Source organism: Falco biarmicus, chromosome 13 (genome assembly GCF_023638135.1).
Source record: "Falco biarmicus isolate bFalBia1 chromosome 13, bFalBia1.pri, whole genome shotgun sequence".
NCBI classification, from domain to species: Eukaryota; Metazoa; Chordata; class Aves; order Falconiformes; family Falconidae; genus Falco; species Falco biarmicus.
In genome coordinates, this window is record NC_079300.1 from 12816841 (window position 1) to 12839623 (window position 22783).

The following is a 22783-nucleotide window of genomic DNA, read 5'->3' on the forward strand; positions in this document are numbered from 1 at the left end:
ATTTTGAGAGACATATAGTAGATTTTTAGCGTGACTCATTTCTGCAGAAGCCAAACACAAGCCGTTGACTTTCATGTCATTTTATACATTGATTTTGCTGTCATTTTGCCAGGCTCACTGGAAGATTCTTGAATCCTTGCAAACTTTTTGGCGCACACCCCTTCCTATTAGAGCAAAACAAGCAAACAAATTCTGAAGTATGTTACATGTTTAACTTCTGGACCTGGAGCTTATTGAGGCTGTGAAAGTTGAGTGGCCAATTCTAATTTTAATTTTTTTTTTTCTGGTGGTGATTTCCTAATAGCTTCACAGCCCATATTCAGGAATGCTTTCTGAATTTCAGAGAAGCTTGACTGTGTGCTTAAACTTCATTAAAGTTGATAGTACTTAGGCACACATGTAAAATTAAGCATATGCTTATGTTTTATACAGCCTTTTGCAGGTGACACAAGCAGCTGCATATGGGTTTCCAACATGTGATTAAGTTCCAAAAGGAGTTTTTAAAAACAGTTTTAGTCAACCTTAATTTTCTGAAATTGGTAGCTTTAACAAAACCTATCTTTTTTGATTAAAATTGCCTGAGACGTGTCCCTTTTAAAAAGCTCTTCATTTAACTGTCACAATACACAGTCTTGTGTGGGATAGAGTTTGTTCATGTAAATTTGATTTCCACTTAAAGTGGTACAGACACAAAATGATTTCAATAGATCTTTATGAAAGCGGCGGTGCTGTTGCTTTCTCACCTCTGTCGATGTGGGGGCCAGGCAGAGGCATTAAATTGTCAGCTGTGCCGTTCTGCATATCGCAGATCATAAAGCTGGTCACCCAGGGAGACCAAAGGCATCCAGCCTTGATCTGCAGACATCAAGAGATGGGGGGATCTTGGAAGTTTGTTCTAGCATTTAATTACCTGCAATACTATGCATAAGTGAATATCTCTGTTATTTTAAAATAGAATTTCCCTGGCTTCGGCTTTCCAGCTGCCGTGTGTTTTTTCTATTTTGCTAGATTGGGCAGTCTTGTGGTATTTGGCACTTTCATTCTGTGAAGCTGTTTAGATATTGCTGTCGAGCTACTCTATCTCCTTCATAAGTGAAACCAAGTGAGCTCTCTATGTGTCTCCTCGTCAGCTGTTTCTGCTTTTCTGGGGCATCTCTCAAGTTTTGAAAATGCCGTCTTCAACAGTGGACACGGTATTTCAGCACGAGACTCAGCAGAAGTGTTGAAAGGAGTAAAATCACCTTCAGCTCTGTGCTTTCCTTGCTCCAGGATGGTGCGGCACTGGGCAAGAGCTCGTGTTTGGTGTGGTTTTTCCCTATGGAATATAAATTTAGAGTCGAGGGGCTGGGTATGACAGCTTACCCTGTGTGTAGGCGTGTGTAATTCATGGCTTGTCAGACATGTCCTGTGCCGTCGGAGGCATCCTCCTCTACCCTCTTCTCTTACGCCAGAAAAGGAAAGAGGAAGATCATGACTTGGCGAGGATGCGGAGATGAAGGGAGTCTTTACTCTTGGACATCACCATGGGATCTTTTATAAACATAACGTTCACGTCGTGTGAGTCAGCAGGAAGGTCTTCCTTTATTGCAGCAGACACTTAATGAGCTGTTTGGTTTCTACATTGATTAAACTTTGCAACTGTATTGGGGTAGTTGGTTACTCTTCGGTTATGGTTCCCCTTGGAGGCAGATGATGAGATATCCGATATCTCCTCTTAGTTTTCAGTTTTTCTGCAAGCAGCAATACTCTGCGGGGAACATCAGTTCTGCTTGATGGCTAATTAAACATTACTTTGTGACAATATTGGAGCAGATTTTAAGTTGGTGGGGGAGTGGGCAAAGAAAGGGGAAACTTTTAACAGTCACTATAATTATCAATAACAAGTCCTAATGTAATTGCATTAATTAAAAGAAAAAGGATATATTCCCTGCTGCTGTAAACTTAGTTAAAGTTTGTGAAAGTCATGCTGTGTCAAAAGGATTTCATGGCCAGCGTTCTTGCCCCGTGAACAGAGAGGTAGTGCTGTCCTGCAGAAGGCATAAAGAAAAAATTGATATATTCCACTTTATATTGTATATTCTGGTGATGAACAGCAGCGTTGCACTAATTCAATTTAATTCCCAAGGACGAGTGATTGTAACTCCACCCGGAGAATATTAAATTGCCTTAATGGAAAAATAAACTGGTTTTATTCTCCCCCTTCTCTCCCCATCTTCCCCATTCAGTTTTCAAATAACTTTATGTGCCTCCTTAGTTTATTAATACACTTCTCATCTTGCTGCTGATTTTGCATCTGGTAACACTTAACACAGACAAGACTCCCAAAGCTTTTGATCAGACATGTTAAGTAAACTATCAGGACCGTCAGGTCTGCTGCTCTGGCAGATGTTGGCTCGTGGGACAACTCCTCTCTCTTCATACCCTGACTGTCCCTTATCAAATCCATCCTGTTGATTTCATGTGCTTGAGGACCACAGTGCCTCTTCCCCATGTACGAGCTGGCCACGTACGAAGATCCTCTGACCGGCTGAACAGCATTTATTGTTTTGCTGTTTTCAGTAGCAGTGCAGTTTTGGGAGCACCATTTAGCCAGCCTTGAAATTTCCAGGACTTCCTTCCATGAACAAAGCATAGCAGTCAGAAACCCCAAAAAGCCAGGTGCAGGTTTGAGTGCTCGAGGTAGGGGTGTCAGTCTGGGATACAGGGAGCTGGATAACGCTGCCTGGGACAGAGCAGATGGGGGCTGGGGGGACCAGGCAGCACAGGACCTTTGTCTTGGCGTCTCCAGCTTCAGGGCACCTACAAGTGCATCCCTGGGCTGCAAGGCAGATCTTGTTGAGTGGTTTGACCTATTTGCTGCATCCTCTTTACTCCTGTCGCACAATTGCCTTCTGTTCTCCTAAAAGGGTGGCAATGGGACAGGGAGTGTTGCAAATCTCCTCCTGGGCTGTTGTCCATAAGTCACCCATGCTGGCCTTGGACCCAGTGCTTCAGCAGAGCGTGCCCCAAATCACGGAGCCTCTTGGCTAAACTTCTGTGATGCAGCTTCATCCTTTTGTGGTTTTGCTCACTCATCTAATATCCAGAGCCAGATCCTCTTCTGTGGTCTTGAGAAGTGTGGACAAACTGTGGGTCTTTGTGGCAAAACTTCTCTCCAGCATTAGAGGCAGGAGCCGTTCGGAAGGGAATGTAGTCCTGGGCTCTGCTGTGGCGTTACTGGTGCCCATGGACTCTGATGACACCCCGCCCCCAAGCAGAGCCAAGGTGCTGGTTTCAGACTGGGGGCCCTCAGGATGTGCAGAGGGCAATGGCTTATTAAATGTTGATGGAAGAAGGACCGCTGGCCACAAACTGGTGCTCAGCATGGTGGTGGCTTGGATCCAGCCCCCTCTGATTGTGTGGAACCGGGACCATCCTGCAGTGAAATTGCAGCTGGATCTTGGATGGCTTTGACAGTGGTCTGTTGTCTTCTGGCATGTTTTGTCAGGGCTAGTACACCAAATACAGAGAATGAAATGTCCATTAAGGACCTGGGCTGGCCCACTGGGTTAGTGTCTTCATGGCCAAAAAGAGCTTGTTTGTGTCTGTCTGAGTTGCAGCACCTCGCTCCCACCCCTCTACCTGCTTTCCCTACCTGGGGCTGGTATCCCGTTGACAATAAGCTCCTTGGGACAGGGATATTTCCTAACTATTGTTTTTGAGCAGTGCCTGTCACACTAATCTCTAGGGAAATATAAACCTTTATTGTCATGCAGATTCATAACTGCAACAGTCGTTGCTGTCTTTCATATGTGTCCCAGGAGGCTGAGTGCAATTGGCTGTGATTTCTGTTGTGTCGGCTACAAGGAGGGGAGAAGTGGGTTTCCAGGGGTTTGTCCAAGCACTGGCACTAAGGAGATGGTCAGTTATTAACCTGCAGAGACTGACATGTACCCACCAGCAGAAGTGGTTCCTGGCTGGTGTTGACTGGTGGATAGAAAGTACAAGTGGAGGCTTCAAGTAAATGAGTATGGAGAGCCAAATCCCATCACCGGTGGTCAGTACTGAGTGTCCAGAGGAAAACGTAAAAGGAGAAGCAGAGAATTTTTAAGGATTTTGGTGTTTTCTTCCACGTGTTTCTCCGGTGGCTTTTGAAACCCATGAACTCATAACCACAGCATCTTGCAGCAGAAGTGGCTCTGCAGTTCAGCAGCATGTTGTGTGATGGAACACCTACTGCCTTTTCTTTGTTTCGAGACTGATGCCTTCTACTTTCATGCTTTCTTCTTCTGTTATCTGCTTTCTCTGTTTTGGCTTTTAAAAACAGTTTTATTATTTGTCATTTTTATAAGCCTCCTACACTACACTGAGTTTATAAATTGGTTGTTAAGGTTTTGCAAGATGTCTCCTAGCAGTGCTTAGCAGATAACTTTTCTTCATCTGCTGGTTCATTTGCCCCAGCTGTAAGCCCGTGCAGCTCTTCACAACACCTTGTTGCTTCAGAGATAGTATCAATTAATCCTCAGGATACGTGGTGCTGTTTGTATTTTCCATGAGTGGAGAAGTTACGTGTGGGACTGCGGCGATGCTGGACCCGTGCCATAGGTCTGGGGCTGGGCTGAGCTCGGACCTCAGGAGCGCAGCCCCCTTCACCCTGCTGTGTCTCCTGCGGTTTGCTGTGGCACAACTGCTGGTGTAAACTTTGACAAGGGAAGATATTTGGCACATGTATTGACCCTTTTTGGGGCAGTTAGGTAGGTAGGCTGGTGTTTAGTGGATGATTGCCCCCCACCCCATTTAAGTCCCATTCCAGATAGGCCCACCTGCCTTATGGGGTGATCTTCAAAAGTGGCCGGAGTTGTAAAAATGTTGCTCAGTTAAATGACAGCAACATCTGAGAGACACCAAATGATGCCTTTGAACAGCTACTTTAAACTTTTGAAGTGTTTTCCTTTGGTCCTGCTAATATCCCGCAACACAAACCAGGTAAAACTATTCTGTGCCTGAAAAAAAGAACAGGGGGAAAAAATAAATCAAAACCTAACTTCCCTTTGGCTTTTATCCTTGATGTCATCAAAAGACTAAAAAGGATATTTCAGGCCTGGCTTCAGCCTGATGGAACAGCAGGGAAGTTCTTTTCTATTAGATCCTTGATACAATCACGTCTGGTGAAATCACTGCGGTCACATCTGCTGAAATCTTCCATCATTTCGGATTTGTTTCAAAAGACTCAATCTTTCTGTTTTCAAAGGGCATGACTACTTTTCTAGCCCCTCCTTGGTGCCTGGAACAGTGATTAGGCATCAATCAAGCATCTTAGGTCCCTCTCGCGCAAATGCTGCAGTCAGCTCTTGTCTCCTTGTGCGTGCTTGGTGGGGCAGCCGCTTGGGACCGTTTTAGTTTACATTGAGGAATTTGAAAGAAAATGTTTGCACTTGCCTTTAGGCTCAGGGGAGAATAGACACAGCAGCTCATCTTCAGGGTGCATTATTTTCATGATAGATACCCTTGAGGGTGCATCTTTTTGCCACTGCAGTGTCTTTTGGGGCTTTAGATGGCTTTTGTGACCTTTAAAAGAAGACTGGGAAATTCTACAGTGAGAGAGATAGGGTAGCAAGGGTGTATGTCTGGAAAAGGATCTTGCCTCTGGCAGCGGTATTGCTGGAGAAAGTGCAAAAAAAGGGGGCTTTTGAGGAAAAATAAATGCCAAACCCCAGCCTGAAGTATATCAAGACTGAATCACTTCTTTCCTTCTCACAGTCTCTTCTTGTACGTGTAGTGCTTGCCATCAAAAATCAAACATCTTTCCCTCCTCTTCCCCCACCTGCCCCTAGCTAAAACGGGACATAAGAGCCCCGTCCTTCTTTCTCTGTCTGTGGCTCTGTCTAAGCCCAGTGCCCAAGGCCACAGAGCAGAAATGCTAACTCCTTGTTTGGCGAGCTGTTTCATTTGCTCTTCCTACCACCTCAGTGCCTACCCAAGGGTTCTGACAGCCTGCAGAGCGTGGCAGGCGGCTGCTGCGGCTGCAGCCTGGTGGAAACAGGCAGCGGTCACTGAATTTATGAGCTCTTGCCGCCTCGCCTGTGGCTCAGTCGCGTTTACCAGAGGAAAAGACAATGAAGTCTTTCAGGGCAAAAGTCCTTATTTACTATCTACTGGCTCACAAGCCCTGAATTGCCTGAATTTGCCTCTTCCTTGCTCCTCTCATTACTTTAGTCCTCCCTTTCCATGATTCCCTTTGCTGCAGAGGGCTTTTCTGCTCCCTGCTTTGCCTGATTCTCAGATGTGTAAATGCAAACACTGTTGATTTGTTGCAGCCCAAAGAGAGCTCCCCAGGCACCTCTGGCTCCCAGTAAAACCAAGGTGCCGGGAGCAGAAGACACCAGGGGGAGGGGAGGCAGCTTGTTTGTTCCAAGTCATTAGCTATGACCTTTCTTAATATCCGTGGTGTTCATCTCCATTCTTCCACTTGTGAGTTATGAGGTTATCAGTGACTTGCGATAGCAGAGTGTGCAGAGTGAGCTGATGCTAGAAGGAAGGTTGTGTGTCTAGCTGGAGCTCTGCTGTCTTGGATGTGTCTGTGCATATATAACAGCGCTGCATTTCCCAATGACAACAGCTTGCATTCCTGGGGCACAGCTCGGAGGATGAGCTGGCCACAACGCTCGTGAAAGCCACTCAGCTCAGCCTACTTTAGAGAAGACTTGAGCAAGGCTGAGGTGGAAGGGGAGAAGGTGGATCTCGATGCTGGAAAATTGCGCTGCAGCAAGCAAAGTCTTGATGCTCTGAAAGTGTTCAGGAGTCTGGCTGTTGCTTTATGTTGGTAGAAAATACACACCCGGGCTCTGGAGTTACTTCTAACCTGCTGTCCATGTAAGTCAGCAGGTCGCTACTGCAGAGTCACCCTCCATCTTTCCCAAAAGAGCAACACCGATGGGCATCAGCGTGATTTTCCATAGAGGCTCAGAGGCCAGCCTGGCAGCCCATATCACATCTCTCATGCCAGGAGCTAATTACTGTCCCAAGCTGCAGCACTGCGTGGCAGCAAACAGGGCATGGAGAGAGGGGAAAACAGAATAAAAGAGAGGCGGCTGGGTCTGGGTAGGGAAAGGAATTCGGAGCAGGAGCTAGGAAGGACATCTGGGAGCCAGATTCTTCTCTTTGAGCCCGTGGCAAGGAGCTGGCTTGGACAAACAAGAAGTGTTCTTGTTTCTCTGCTCTAACCTGCAAAACGTGGTAAGAGTCAGTGATCTAGGTTGTAGGAAAAGGTGGCATCTAGGGAAATCAGCGTGCTTTTCATGTCTCCTAGCTCAGTGAATAGTCTTACAGCCTTTTTAGCAGTGAAGCAAACTTTGATGCTGCGCATTGCCCTCTGCATGGCATGTTCTGTAATGAATGGCCCTTGGGGTGGTGCAGGGGGACCTGTGGCACTGACTGGTGTTGGGTGGTAGGATTAGCAAAATTAAAGCCAGTTTTCATCAGAACACCGTGAGCTGAGAGGGCTCAGGAGTGGATTACCATCACAGCTACTCTGAGCTGCACACCAGGAGTTCAGGGGTGGACAAACAAGCCAAGCAGTGAAGCTCTCTGCTGCTTTTCTCTCTTTTGCCTCGCAGCAGGGACTGAGCCAGGGGATAGGAGTGTAGGCATTGCAGAAGTTCACGTGAGTCTCTGGCATGAGTAATTTGTTGGACTGGGTTGGCTTATGTTTGCTTTTTGTCGAACTCACGTCGGTCGGGCCAAAGATAGCATCCTTTTTTTTCTAAACCCATTTTTCCATATTCTGTTGGCTGAAAGGGAGGGCGCACAAGTGACATGTCTGCAACAATGCTGTAAATCCAGACAGAAATAGAATTAGTGGTTCTTTCTGGTTCCGGTGTTTGTATCTGCGAGGTCGTGAGCTTAAACAGTCTGGGTTCCTCGGAGTAGAGCCGTGTCTGTGTGAACCTGTTGTGCCTTGGGACCTGGCGCTTGGATTTTGTTCCAGAGCGATATCATAAAACTTTTATAGCAATGTCATGATGAAGACCATGAGAAGAGAAATAACTTAACCCTCTCTTGCTAAAGTTAGCGTTGCAAATTCTTCTCCTGTTTCCACATGCAGCGTTCCCTCAGTTGAATCTGGAGCACTGTGGGGATAAAAATGCAAGAGTCATGGAGATAGGGAAGAGAGAGCAAGCAGAAACCTGTCTTTGCAAGGATTACCATCTCTTACATGTACTTAAAGTCCAGTCCTCTCCCAGTAGGCCCTTACAGAAATCGGTAGTGTTATTTGTTGGCACTGTCGTACTGTATTGTGCTCCAGCATTTGTAGAATTGGGCTCTTAATCTATGTTGATTATGTTTTAATTGAATAAATAAATCTTTTACAGAGCCCAGAATCAATAGAGATGTTTCCATGCTATTTTATTTTATTTTTCTAGGTTTCCTAAGGACATTTAACTTTTACAACCTTTCAACTTGTTCTGCAGCATTTGCTAGTCAGCTATTGCGTAATTGTACTGGGGAATGAGAACCTGGGAACAATATGGCCCAGAAATGCTAAGAAGCAGAAATGAAATCGGCTGCTCTTCTCATCTGCCACCATCCCTGCTCTTCAGGATCAGGGTACCAAACAGGCCAGGGCTCCAGTTTTATGCCTCAGTCTGCCATTGACTCGATTTATCACCTCAAGTGTCAGGGCTTTGGGTGCCCTTTGCATCCCTGGCCCTCTCCCCACCCCCATTTCCAGGCTTTTGGCTGCTTAGCTTAAAAGTTCTCTGGAGTGGAGCAATCACAGTTTTTGTGTCTGGGAAGCCTGTGCCTGCCCTGTAGTTACAGGCCAACAACTGGAGGATGGAGAAAAACCGAACAAGAGCCATGAAATGCACTAATAGTGGAAAGGAAATTGTACTTTAGCAGTTTTAAAAATCCAGGTGCCTACAGCTAGCCAGGAGTAACAGTCTGGGGTAATTCCTGTGAAAAGTTTTTCTTTATTTTTTTTTTTTCTTTTTTAACAATAGTTTGACTAGAAAAACTTTGGCTCTATAGTAAATTTAGGCAAGAAGAATTGAGTTTGTAAGTAGTTTCTGTCCTGACTCTCAGCCTTTTAAATGATGTGTTCTTGCATAAAGCACATTGGAGCTTCCATTTTCTTGTTAGTCAAGCCAAATTTATTGTAATCCAATAAGATTTAATAATCATTAGGAACTAATGAATGCCTCAGCACATAGAAGCTTGGCAGATCAGAACCTGCCTGCTTTGCATAGTCTGTCTCTTTGACCAATATGCCATTTATGTGTTGGATTGATGACTGGGGAGTTCTGTAAAACAGGTAATGATTGAATGCTCCTGAGATTAAATTTAAATAAAAACTCTCTGGAACAGCCAGTGAGCCAAAGGAAAAGGTGAATTCTTGGCTTGGAAAATTGAAGTAACTTGGTGAGAGTGAAGGCAAACAGAGCTGGATTGTCTGTGGGGAGGTGCTGGTATGGTCTGAACAGGCTTTACACTTGAAATTAGGTTAGTTGATAGGTAATTCTTTAGTATTTTTGTTACTGTAGTAGTCGAGCTGCAGATGAGTCCTTCTGCACTGAGCTCAGTACGTCGAGAGACTCTGTCTGGGGGATTTGCAGATAAGTCAGTCATGGAAGGACGGAAAATATTGACTATGACTCAGGTTGAGAAAGGACTTTCAATATGTAATATTCCACTTGACTCAAGAACTCAGTTTCTGCGCACAAGCTGGCTCCGTTGGGCTAGCTCCTGGCACCAGCTTCACATGTGATAGGGTTCCTTAGCTGATTTTCTTGAATTTATTCCTGACAGAGCTGCCTAATTTCCAAAGCACTGAAAACATTGAGGGGGGAGACATCTCCTAGCTTGTACCTGCCATTGCGCACTGCTGGGAGGTACTGCTGTTGGGTCGGACTGTACAGCACAGAGGTCCTTCCCTGAGGTTTTGGACTAGGTTGATTTTTCAAAAGCAAAGTGTGTGAATAAGTCCTCTTTTAAAATGCTTATTCTAACAGGGATTGCACTGCAGCCCTTGAACAGTGGCTTGGGGATCACATACTCTCCTGCAGTGGTGAGACCTGGGTTTTACTTTGAGAGGTGCATGCTGGTGGTGAAAATTCATATCTCTTCCCTTCCAAGTGAGCATCCCTACCAGCCTGGATACAAGTGGGGCTTGGCTGTTTTGAAAGCAGAGGGAAAGCAAGATGTATTGAATCAGAAAGGGTCCTCGATGTAGGTTGGTATTTGCTGTGGCCCTGGGCTTGCCTGTGTAATAGGCCTTTTCACAAGGACCTGATTTATGTTATTTTGTGACCGCTTATTGAAAATCATGCCCTTCACCTTGAATCTGCTAGAAATGAATTGGACTTTTTCACTGCTCCTTGAAGGAACTAATTTTTTAGATGGAAATTGTGAAGTGTTGAATCGGACAGGTACAGCTACCGTAAACTGATGTAAAATAAATACGGATGCAGGTGGCCAGTCGCTGGCCACTGTGGCTTGCAGATCTGCTCTGTTTGTGCTTTGCTTGGCATGGGAATGTGGCAGAAGAGATGCTCTCAGGATCCAGGTGCTCCAAGCTTGTCCCCAGCTCTGGCTGCCAGCCAGGCATCCTTGTAAAATGCATCTTCTCCATCTGTGGGAGCAGGAATTGTCCTGCTTCCACCTCAGCGGCAGATTGCACATGGAGTTGTGTAATCCTCTCAGTCAGTTTAACACAATGGCACTACTGTTGGAAATACATGAAGAAAAAACCCCAGAGCAGCCTAAATCCTTGTGAGATGGAGGCTTGCTGCTGGTTCTGGGAGAGAGCTATAGCATTTCAGCATGTTTGTCCCTGCAACCCGAGAGTTATGCTGGGCACGGCAGCAGCTCTATGAGGACGGTAAGAAACCATATGCCAGGCCAAGTGGTTTGAATAACTGGAATTCTTCTTTCTTCTTTAAGGTGAATCCTGGTGGCAAGACACTTGAGGAGAGGCGGTCCAGTTTGGATGCAGAAATTGACTCTCTGACCAGCATCCTGGCCGACCTAGAGAGCAGCTCTCCTTACAAACCTCGGACTCAACAGGTTAGTGGCACACTGTGTAAACAGAGAGTGGGAGAGTGGCCAGCATCAACTGCTGGAGTCAATTTGCTAACCACCTGGTATTTGTTGCAAGCAGGCGTGCCAGTTCCTCCTGATAGCATCCAGATGTGGCTGTCAGTGGGGAGAAGGGTGCCGTGCTCTGAAGGGGGCACCGGCTCAAAAGCTGCCGTACCTTTGAGCAAAGGGCCTCTGATCCTGATTGTTAGATTGCCACAGAGATTGTTAGAAAAATACTTGCAAAAAATGGCATTTCATTCGCCTCCACTTTCCACCAACAATAGCTTGTGAATTAAAACCTGCTCAGCTCACAAGCACTTCTACGCTTTTATTTTCTCGTTGTTTTTCTGTTTTGTTAACTTTTATCTGTCACACTGCCAGAAGGATCCAGATATCCGTGTCTCAAGTTGTTTTCTTTTGTTTTTTGTCATCTAATCAGTGGCGACGAAGTGGCTTGGATCATAGCTCAGCTGTCAGGGTGGCTGTAGCCCAGCGAGGCAGACTGGAATTTGCACTTACTCTGCTGTGTCTAGACAAGGACTGCAGGGGTGACAGCAGCTCAGCTAATTTTTGTCACTCATCTAGGTAGTGCTTGAGTGGAACTATTTAAGTTCTGGTGAGATGTCATCTATTTATCAGAGGAAGTGGTGACACCCCAGTGGCACTTTAAAAAGGGCAATTCTTGAGACCTCGCAAAATCATCCCACGTGTTTGTGCCCAGTTGTGCCCTGCCTTTGCTTCCTAATCTCATGACTGGTCTCGTTTCTTACATGTATATGGGTGTGTAGGCACGTATGCAGCTATATGCATGCCATGTTTGTCTTACCAATGTCATCCTTGAATAAAACCCCAAAAGTAAAAATTATCAAAGGAATAGCTGAGTGATGCGGTGCGCTCCCGTTACCAGACCTTCTCTTTGCTTTGTGGTTTTTTGGTTCTTTTCATTGCTGCATTTGTTTTCAGCAATTAAAAAAACGATACCCTTGGATCAAGAACTGAAGTAGTGATCAGAGTTCATTTAGATTTGCTCTTGTTTAAGTATGTGAACTTAGCAAAAGCAGAAATAAATCAGATTTGTGTGCTTTTGAAAGCATCCATCGGCCAGAGCACAGAGGCTCTGGCACAGTGACCTGTGTGGTTTCTGTCCCTTATTCAGGGACCTCCCAATAAATTCTTCTTTCATTCTAGCAGCATGTACATGGTTATTGCATAAACTTACAGACTTGTCCTTGAAAAACAGTCTGATTTAGGTCAGTCAGTCAAAAAGAGCAACAATACGATTCAGTGCTTTTCCCAGCGGGTTTTTTTTGTTGTGATAAATGAGACAAGTGTTAACAGTGACAGTGCTTAGGCACCGTGTCAAATAACCCGTATTCATTTTGTTTGTGTGGGCCAAACACATGCGAATACGCAGTTATGGGAAATGCTTTATAGTGTCAAAACACTGCAAGAGTTCACTGAAAGAGGTTTGAAGTCACCATTTTCCTTGGAAGTACCGGCGGTCAGCTCCAGCATCTTTGTAGAGACGTTTAACTTCTGTAACCACTTCACTGAGTGTGTGTAGTTTGCTGGCAGTACTGCTGACTGTCTCCTGATACTTCTTCTGTTGGGATCTGGTGTTCCGTGAGTAGGTTGGGTTTTCACTTTTATTTTGTACCTATGCCATTAAAAAAAAAAAAAAAAAAATAATTATTTTGTGGCATTCAAATGCAAAATTCTGCAGGTGTATTTTGAGTTTCTGGAGGATCAGAAGGCATAGCCCAAGTTTTGGATTTGATCTGGCTGCTTAAGTTCATCATCCTCCAAGATGGCTTGTGCTGCCCAGTGCATGTGCTTGTTCCCCTGCCCTTTTGCCCACAGTTCAGGTAGGGGCTCCAAAGACTTGTCCGCAGTGCCTAGGAGCAAGAGGGTGCTGCTGCTTCCTGGAGCGTTACAATCACTATGTGTGATCCAGTGGGCAGAAGAAGCTGAATTTCATTTCTGGGACCAAATCCCAACTTTCTTTGTTCAGTTTATCAGACTTTTCAAGATTTATTGGTTAAGGTAATGATGTCCTGTGAAAAGTACAGCTGCGGCAACTTCTAACTATAGCTGTTAGAGTTGAATGTGTCATCTGATGTAATTAAAAAGTACTCGAACAAGTCCTTGAAAGGTGGAACTAGAACGTAAAGCTTTGATATTTTCCTTTGTTTGATCTGTACTAAGTATTAAAACTGGTGACTCATTTGATGGTCTTATAGTAGGATAATAGATTAGGCTGCAAATTGTGAGGTACTTAGAACATCAGCACATTTATTGGATTACACCTTAGCTGACCTTTCCAAATTTATCAGGATAATGGCTGCAGATAGGAAAATAGAGTTACAACTTGTTTTCGGAGAAGACGTTTCCAGTTGTGCTTATGTGGTTAAAGCATTATAATAATTTTATAGGTATACCTTGCCCTTGGGGATACTCCTGTTCGGGTATAAAAGAAATTTTATTGTTAGGTTTCTTTTTTATATTATCTTGAAGATAGTTTTAAAGCAACATAGACTAAACTGTAACATAGTCCTCTCTCACTGGAGTAGGAGTGATAGCAGGATAATGACAAGCAGTTCGTTTGACATGCCCTACCTATTGGCATAAATTCACACAGAGGGAAGCTCTTTCAATCCTTGGTACGAGTTCAGGATCGCAGTGAGATGCGCTACGCCGGGAGGTGCTTCTGAAACAGAGGGATTTGTACCCTCCGCGGTAGGTTTGGAAAGTCCATAGTACTTCTCAGAATGGATGGGCCAGTGTCAACCCCGGACGATTCCCCTTGGCCAGCAGACCTGCTGCTGAGGACATGGAGAAGTATGAATCTCTGCACCACCCCTGCCTTGTTTACCTGGGCACTCTGGTAACGTTTTCTGTGTGCCAGGCAGGTGACAAGGACATTGGCCTGAGTTAAAAATGACCACCATTAGTAGAAGGCAGGGAGAGAGTTCTGACACCTGCAGTCAGCAGCACCTTCCTTGTACCCAGTGGTCCTGCCTAATTCAAGGCAGGAATTTCAAGGAAAGTGAAGGTGGAGGGGTCGGTCACCCAGGTCCTGCTGGCTGCTCCCCATGCTTCAGGCAGAGGTGGTAGGGTGCTGTTGTCCTTCAGAGCTGCGTTGATCTCTCCTCAGAAGTGACGAGTTTGAAAAGCATTTTCTCAATATAAATCCTTTATGGAGCAGAGATCTTTCCTCTGCATAGCAGCAGGTTTGGTGGGAGGAGGTCCTTCTACAGGTCTGGTACCCCAATGTCAGTCAACCCTGACGTTGCTAAACCTCAAAGTGAAAGATTCTCTCAGGCTTCATTTCTGGTTAATTCTTGTCTCTGTCTTGAGGCAGTTGGGAGAGTCCCCCACAGCAGAGGTTTTCTAGGCACTGATAGCTTACTTCATATTGGCCATCAGCAACATGAGGGTGAGAAGCAGCTTTCAATCACCATCACATCAGCCCCGGGCTGAGCCCAAGACTTGCAAGTGAAAGTCTTTCTGACTGAGTCACAGAAGCATTCAAAAGTGATTAAAATGCTAGGTTTTTTTCTTTATAAATTGCACATATCAAAAAGAGCAGAAAATTACAAGACTTAAATCATCATCTTTAAATGATGCTGTGTTGCAGCTAAGGATGCCTTCTGTTATGTGAGGTGGTGTAGGAGAGACCCTATTTCCAGAATTCAGCTGGAGCTGGAGTTTTAGAAAGAACCAAACGTGACCTGAGCTTGAGAGGTTTCTGTGTGACCTTCACCAGAATGGTGAAGCCTTCTGGTGAGTGAATTGGAGGAGACCAACATGATCTCAACATTACTGAGATGAGCTTGCCTTAGGTATTGTTTGAAGAACTGCAGATGTATTATGAAAGCATCTAATTAATATTTTCCTCCCGTTTGGTAAAGTTTAAAAATGCTAGTGTCATGAGTAAGGTGCTGCTCTGGTGTAGCTGCGATGTGGTTTTTGTTTACACATCACACCTTCTAAATTGCAGTGGCCCATTGGAAAGTTCAGAGGTAGAAAATCCACTGTGCCTCTCATTAGGAAGAGGAGGTTATATAGCCAAAGCATTTAGGTGCATAACTTCCATGGATGGGAGCAGGGGGTATTCCTAAATTGGGTGAACCCCGACTAGGGGGCCTGGTGAATGCTGAGATTGTCTGGCTCCTTTATTAAAAGGTATCTTCCCCAATTTTTACCAGTTCTGCATAAATTCTTCCTTAAGAGATGAGTGCAGCAAGGCCTTAAGCAAAAAAATGTGCCAAACTTCATCCCATAAAATAAATGTTTCATTTTTTTAAAAAACAAGAAAACTTTGTGACTCTGGAGAGAGGGCTTCCAGCAGAGGCTGTGAAAATGAAATATTAGAAACAGCAGCATACAAAAGCTCAGGATTTTTTGTTCCTGCTGTGAATTGTGTATTGAATGCTGCTTGCTTTGTACAGAATTGGACACCTACCTTCTGAAACTCTTGAGTTTTACCCCAAATTTCCAACAGACAGTCTGTTTGGCAAAACAGGACTTTGTGGTAGGTGTACCAGGCAGGTAGTAAGATGTACCTGGCCCAAAGGTAATTAGCCTTTTTTAAAAAGCAAATACTGGGTGGCCAAACTATGGAGTATTTAAATAGCAAAAAAAACATGCTTTGATGGTCAAGATCAAATCTACTGGTGTGCAGCTCTCGAAGGCAGCTTGATCCAAAGGGGACTGGCCTGACATGCTGGAGACCTGTTTCATTCCCAGGTACCACCACTGTGCTAAATGACCTTGAATGTAGCATTTCTGCCCTGCTTCCTCTCAAAATCTCTTCTGTGCTTGTAGCTTGACAGTCTCTTCAATGTGATTTGCCTCTTTCAGTGTGATTTGAAACCTTGGTCTGGTTGAAGGCCTTTAGGTGATGTGTATCATTGCCCCCAGTATTAGACATTTGACACTATCCAACACCATCAGCCTAAGTGAGTAATATTTTGAGGGAAAAGCAGCTCATTCTCAGAGTGAGCTGCAGAACAGTAAAAAGTAAAGAAAATTAAATTTAAAAATCATGATACATTTTCATTAAGTTCCAAACATACTGGGAAATAAAGTCTTCTAATGACTGGAATTTAAAAGGGATTTAAATGTTTGACAGTGTTGGTTGTTATTCCATCACTTCTTTTGACAATCATCTGGGGATAACAAAAGCAGTGAAAAGGCAATGGACATGTTTTCTTGCAGAGTGATGGGACAGGATTGAACACTTTCAGCTGCAGGATGGTAAATCACAAAACAAGGCAAAATGTTGAGCGCTGAAGATTCCTAGGAGCACTCTTCCATGTGCGTTTCTAATTTTAGTGCCCCACTTATAGCTGTGCCAGGAATGCACGGCTAAGAGTTCAGGAGTTTTATCTTTGTTTACATGGAGCTGTATCTCCAACCGTGAATAAAGCCTCCTACTCAGCAAAGAGCAGCACATTCCCCTGGCATCAAAAAAGAGCTTTATGATTGCTCTTGGTTTGGGCTGTGAGATTGACATACGGATCTGTGAAAACCAGCTCGCTGAATCTGTATTCAACGCAGCGCATGCAAATTTGCTAGTCCAGGCTCAGTCTGGTTTCCTTGTTCCTGTTATTTGCCTGTGCCTGGCTTCTTAGGTTGGTACGCACCGAAAAGATCTTGCAAGCACAGTCTGCGGAGTATTTGATAGCATCCCAGTTGTTGTCAGGAAGGTTTTTCTTTCTTTTAAGAGTGAAAATTTAGGGGTACAAGTAAATTAAGATTAATTAAGTGGTTTCCGAACTAATTCGCTCCCTCCTGTAGCATTTATGTGACAGAGAGTTTGTGGTTCCTCAGTTATAGGACTTGGTGGGATTCGGCTGTTTCAGATGTTCAGAGTGGTGCTGAGTCTTTTCTCAGTGCAATTTGGGCTGAAATCAATGGCTTCACTTCTGCTGTCTTCAGATGTGATATATGAGGTAAATAAAAGTGCCCAGGCCTCTTTCTGCTGGTCTGAGCACATCTAATCTGTGGGCATCTGTGCAGCTTTCCAAAGAGACTTCTGAGCCTAGCAGCACAGTGTGGTAGCCACACAGTGCTTTCCCAGTGGCTCTCTGCATTTGTTCACTTCAGGTCTGTGCATTTTGGGTTTTGTGGGCTTTTTAATCTCCTTGGTTGTGGGACAGAAGGTCTTGTTGGGAATGAGCCCAACTGCTGAAACTGAGAAGCATCCCCCATCCATACTAAAATGTTGATGACCTTTTAGTGGGAACATCCAGCTACTCCAGAGCTACGTCTGCTACACAACACTTTTTATGAAGGTTGTGAGTTGCCACCATCTCCCCGCTGACTTGGATGGCTCACGTGGACACAGAGGGATGACTTCCTCATAGAATTGTGCCCAAGGTGGTGTTGAGCTGGTGAGCTCCAGCATTCGTAGCAGCACTGGAGGGCTCATCCAGGCTCGCTGCAGGGCTAGCTGGCAAGAGCTGTTCTCAGCAGGCTGTGACACTTTTGCCATAGTCACAGACATCAGGAATTGCATGGGCTGTTTTAAAGATGGGGTCACATTTGAGACCTGCTCCTGCTTCTGGCTGCACCACACTGGCTTTGCGCTGTTTGGAAAATCTGGGTGGGTGACTTACAGTAGAAAAGGAAGCGTCCCGTCTGGAGCAATTTCAGTGGGTTCCTCCCAGCACTCGAGAAGCAAAGCCACTATGTCCTGGAAGCTCTTCCTTCTATTCCCACACCCCATGGGTGGTGGCTGAGGTGGTCCTGAGGTTGAAGATTTCTAGGAGCACTGCTGTGGGCGTGCTGGCTGCGAGCCGCACGTATCTGATGTGCCTGAGGGCAGAGGAGCGTGCACAGGGCGGGGGATGTTCACCCACCTGTGTGTGAGTGGGGAGGCACAGCCAACAGATGATTTCATAGAATCATCACGTCATTTAGGTTGGAAAAGACCCTTAAGATCATCAAATCCAACCGTTTACCCAGGACTGCCCAGTCCACCGCTAAACCGTGTTCCTGAGCGCCACATCTACACATGTTTTAAATACGTCCAGGGAAGTTTGGGTTTGGCCTTTCTCTACAAGAAGGGAAAACCTTCCTGTGATCATCAGCTCCAGCCGGTGCATGCAGCAAACTGACACTGCTCTGATTGGCAGATGCTTGAATCGGTTGCATCTGCTGGTACGTATTAAATCTTAATCCTTTTGATAAGAGCATGTCCATGAAGATTTTTAAAGAAAGTTTTCTGAGATCCCAGATTATCAGCTTGTCACAGATGAACAGGATAAGAGTGACCTTTGCAGGGTATTATTTCTTCCTCTTCTACTATCATCAGAGTGAAAATAAAGCAGCACTACTCCTGCTGTTTCTTTTTTCTGATATATAATCAAGTTCACAGAAATCTTGGTAAGGTTTACTCTTCCCCATTCTCCTTTCTCTTTTTTTTACATCCATTTGGGTTTTCTGCCTACATGCTTGGCTACAGCTTTAGATGATGACTAGTGTTGGATATATTGGACTTTAAAATCTGTGCAGGCATCTCAAATTTGTGTGTGGATAAAGATAAACATTTACTTTCGCAACGGCGGTAAAAAGCAAATAGTACCTCATAATTTGGTCTTTTTTTCATTCTGCATTTGTGATTATTTTGTTGTGAGTGGTTGAGAGCGGGACCCTTACTCTCTAAAGCTGTTCAAGGCCTTCTATCTGTTGTTACGGTTTGTTTTCTTTTTCCCCGCAATGGGACCAAGCTGCTCTATACCATCATCTCAGGAAGCCTGTCATCATTTCCCCATCCTTGGGTTTTGGCACTCGCTGTGGTTTGGCACTCATCTCAAAGGGACCCGGCGCACTTCACAAGCTCTCCATGTGTCTAGCCAGCGAAGAGCAGCCACCTCTAGGGCAGAGCCCTGTGTTTCATTGGGACACAGTCTCTGGTTGCATCCTTGCACGGGTCGATGCATCTGAGTGCTTTGGCAGCAGTAGAGTCACCACCATGACAGCAGCCCTGTGAAATACGGAAGCGTGCTTGCTGTTCCACGGACGAGGGAGGAGCCGAGGCACTGGGAGATTAGATGACTTGGTTTGTGCATGGGTCATCAGTGGAGCTTAGGCCAGACCATGGGCACCCCATCACAGGTTTAACCTTCTCACGTAGCACATGTGAATGGGTGGACAGAACGTACATGAGAACGTCGCCTGTCAGGAGGATTTGGAGAGGTCTCAGGTGTGGGGAAATGCATCCACCTCTGTCTTGGAGTGTGTGAACTGAGCAGGGAAAGTACGAAAAACTTTTTTCTTCTGTGGAGGAGTTTTGCTTGAAACTCGGCTATGGTTTTGTAATTTGCAGCCAACAGGCTTCTTGATACAATGTCTTGGCAGTAAAACCTGAAGGATTTAAACCCTCAGGCTCAGAAAGTTGTGGTGTCCTGGACCTGATGTGCCCAGCATTCTAGAAGTGTTTTCCCCACCTGCCTACCCCTGGAAGCTGAAGTTAGTCCTCTAAGGCGGTGATTTCCCCACATGTGTAGCAGCAACTCTCCTGCACGATGTCTTCCAATTAAACAGCTGGCACAACTTGAAATGGAAGCATAGCTGGTTAATTCTTCCCATCGGTGTCCAGCAGTTGGCTGCTCCCGACGTACGTTGAATCCAGCAGCCACTTTGAAGTGGGTCAGAGAGGGGTGCATGTATGCGGAACGCAGTGGCTGGAGAGGACGGACCCAGAGCCGTGTCTCGGGGAGCTGCGGCGTGGTGCTGGCTGTCCTTGCTGTGGCACAGGGGCTGCCCCATCCGCCCACGTGCACAGCGAGCTCTGAGCCTGCTGGCTGTCTTGCCGGCAACCTAAACTTTTGCTCTTCCAGGCTGCGCTGTAACGAGAATCTCTGACCTGAAACATGGATTGTTTGGCTGACATACACAGATAAATGCCGCGGCTTAATACTAGGGGGACAAGGGAAGCAGGAGAGGTGACAGAGGAGAACAGGAAGGGTCAGAGTCTGCTCAAGATGTAAGACACAAGTCCATAGGAAATCAGGCTTCCTTTGCTCTGCTCTTTATGGTTTCTGTTCCTTTTGTGTTGAGTATTTCTCTTCTGCACGCACTAGGAACCAGCTGTGTTTCCCTCCCTGTTAAGGAAATAGTTCAGAGCCAAGGGAACAGCACAGCAACTTACAGAGACACCTGCGTGGCAATGCATCACTTGGGACTTTGCTCCCACTGTGGCCTTGCTCTGGAAGTCTTCCTCAGGCCATTTCCATCAAAGTGGGAACAGCGACTTTGTGATTCGTCCCTTACACTCACAGCAAGGAGAGCATTGCCTTGATATGCCTTCAAATTGTCTCAAATCTACCCAGAGACCATGGAAGGGCAGGCGCAGATCCTGCTGACGTGAGTTACTGTTGAGTTGGGCTCTTTAAAAAAGGAGGGCAACTAGCTTCTGCGGTTGCAGTTTCTAAATACATTTGAAAGGTGAAGGTTAAAACATGCAAGGGAGCCCTAGCATTTACAGTAAGGCCTTCACAAGTTTGTCATGAAGTACGGTTACGTACTGGTGCCTCTTTGTGTGAGCACATGCAGCTTTTCACGTGTTTATCCTTGTAATCCCCTGAGGAAGAAGTTTGATTCTTTTCTTCTGCAAATGGGGAGCTGAGGCACAGAGAGACTGTGCAGGTTGTGGTAAAACAGGGCTTTGGACACACATCATTGACGTTCTGGAATAGTTTTGTCATACGCTTGTCCGTGCTGTCTTTCATGGTCTGTTTTTACAAGGGTCTGTCCTACTGGGCAGAGAGGCTCTCTCCCTAGAGCCCTTGCTGGGCAGTCCGATGTCAGAGCAGCTCTATTCCCAGCCCCATTTCAGGTAGGGCCACCTGGAAGAATCTAGAGCCCTACAGAAAAGTGAGAGTTGGCCATGCAGTTTCTACATGAGACCCTGCTACCAGTGCATAAATAAACATGATACATTTATAGCCTGAACATATCTGAGGATTGTTGCAAGATGTTCCTAGTTCAAAACCATTAACCATTAAAGTAAGAGGCAGATGCATCTGTGAACAGTTTAAGGGGCTGTGTCTATATTTTCTCGTATCGATTGCCTTTTGCCTTCCTGTCTGGAACCTTTTGAGAGATGACTGTGATGCTGAGATGCATTGTCTCCTGTATATTAAAGCAGCATAAGCTAAAAAAAAAACCAGCCCACACCCAGCCTGTATCTGAAAGCTATGAATTGATAGATCCTTGCTATAGCTCTTCAAATAACTGTAAATTACTCCAGGCTGTTACAGTTTCATTGTAAGGAAGTTCCTTCCTTGACTCAGACTTTTTTGCATCATAGTAAAATGCAATTAGGTGACGTACATATTGTGGCTTGGAAGCACTTAAAATTTTCTCAGCTTTATGTTGTCAACTTTTTCTCAATAGCAGGCTTGTGGACTGTGTCACTGTGTCTGTGTTAGCATATATTATCACCATATGGTGTTTCAATAGTGAATAGGAAACTTCTATGAGTATTTAAAAGAGGATGAAATGCAAAAAAATATTACAGCAAGATAAACCTAACATGCTGCTTCACGGTTGGACTTGATGATCTTAATGGTTGGACTTGGTGATCTCAAAGGTCTTTTCCAGCCTAAATGATTCTGTGATTCTATGATTCAGTGATTCACAGCTGAAAGTGAACACTCTAGCTGCTGTTTCTATGGGAAATCAATAACGCATTGGTCCAATGAGTATTACTGTCTTCTCCCACAGATTAAAAAGACCCACCAAAACCTAAACTAAAAAACAAACAAACAAAAAATGGACCTGGCCAGAAAAATGAGATTTTGATGCAGTTGTATAAATATTTCTGCCAACATTTGCAGTCTGAGACTGATTCCTCCCTACCCAAGCAAAACATTTGAAGTCTTACAATGAATTCTTTGCTTGGAAAGAAGTTTCATGTGCATAAGTATAGCAAGAACGAGGGCAAGTTGTGCAGTTTTTCTGGCATTATGTGTAAAGACAGATAGAATTGTTGTGATCATCTAACCTGGTTGTTAGCATCACCCAGGTCAGAGATTTTGCTGTCTTGTCATAAGTAGCACTGTTGTTTGTCTTTGGGTTGATGAGAGACTGGGTACGTTACCCCCTCTGGAGTGATTTGTAAGAAGTTGATGAGAGCCCGTTGCTGTTCCAAGAAGCTCAGAGCCATGAAAAATTGCCATCTTGCATACCAGCAATCACTCCAGCCATCCTGGGGGCTCAGGCAATTCTGATTCCCTCTTCCAAAACCATTAACTCTCGATCCAAGGAGAATTCAAGAAAGATGGGAAGCACAATTCTGTTTCCATCTAGCAGAAAGCCAGGATGCACATGCAGTTTCAAGCTGTGATTATTAAGAGGGGAAGAGAAGGTGTCAGGGTTGATTACTGTGCTGGTTTGCAGAAAGACCAACTGTGCATTACATGAGATATCTGTGCAGTTAAGACCATTCTGCAGTCTTAAAAAGTGATGGATAAGCCACTGTTGTTCAGCTGGGATTTTTTGAGCACTGTACAGTTCAGCAGGGAGATAGTACAAGAATTGTATTGAACTCTATGTAATCGTTTTCTGAAAACATTTTGACTGGAGTCCACATCAGTGGCTAATGTCCCGAGTGCAAGACAGGGGATCTGGCTGTGGAAGAGGGTGGCCACAAAGGTCACGGTGTTTTATGAGGCCCTAGTGAGAGAGAGCAGCTACCGTGCTCAAGGCAGTG

At 45.1% G+C, this 22783-nt stretch overlaps 1 protein-coding gene across 9 annotated transcripts in view; it reads left to right on the forward strand.

The window, feature by feature from the left end:
• Positions 1-22783, forward strand: part of LPP (LIM domain containing preferred translocation partner in lipoma) — a 356533-nt gene that overhangs the window by 174854 nt on the left and 158896 nt on the right. For all 9 annotated transcript variants that reach the window (XM_056358001.1, XM_056358000.1, XM_056357999.1 and 6 more), the window contains one exon: positions 10921-11043. In XM_056358001.1, the coding sequence (XP_056213976.1) occupies positions 10921-11043 (123 nt within the window). The remainder of the gene's footprint in view (positions 1-10920; positions 11044-22783) is intronic.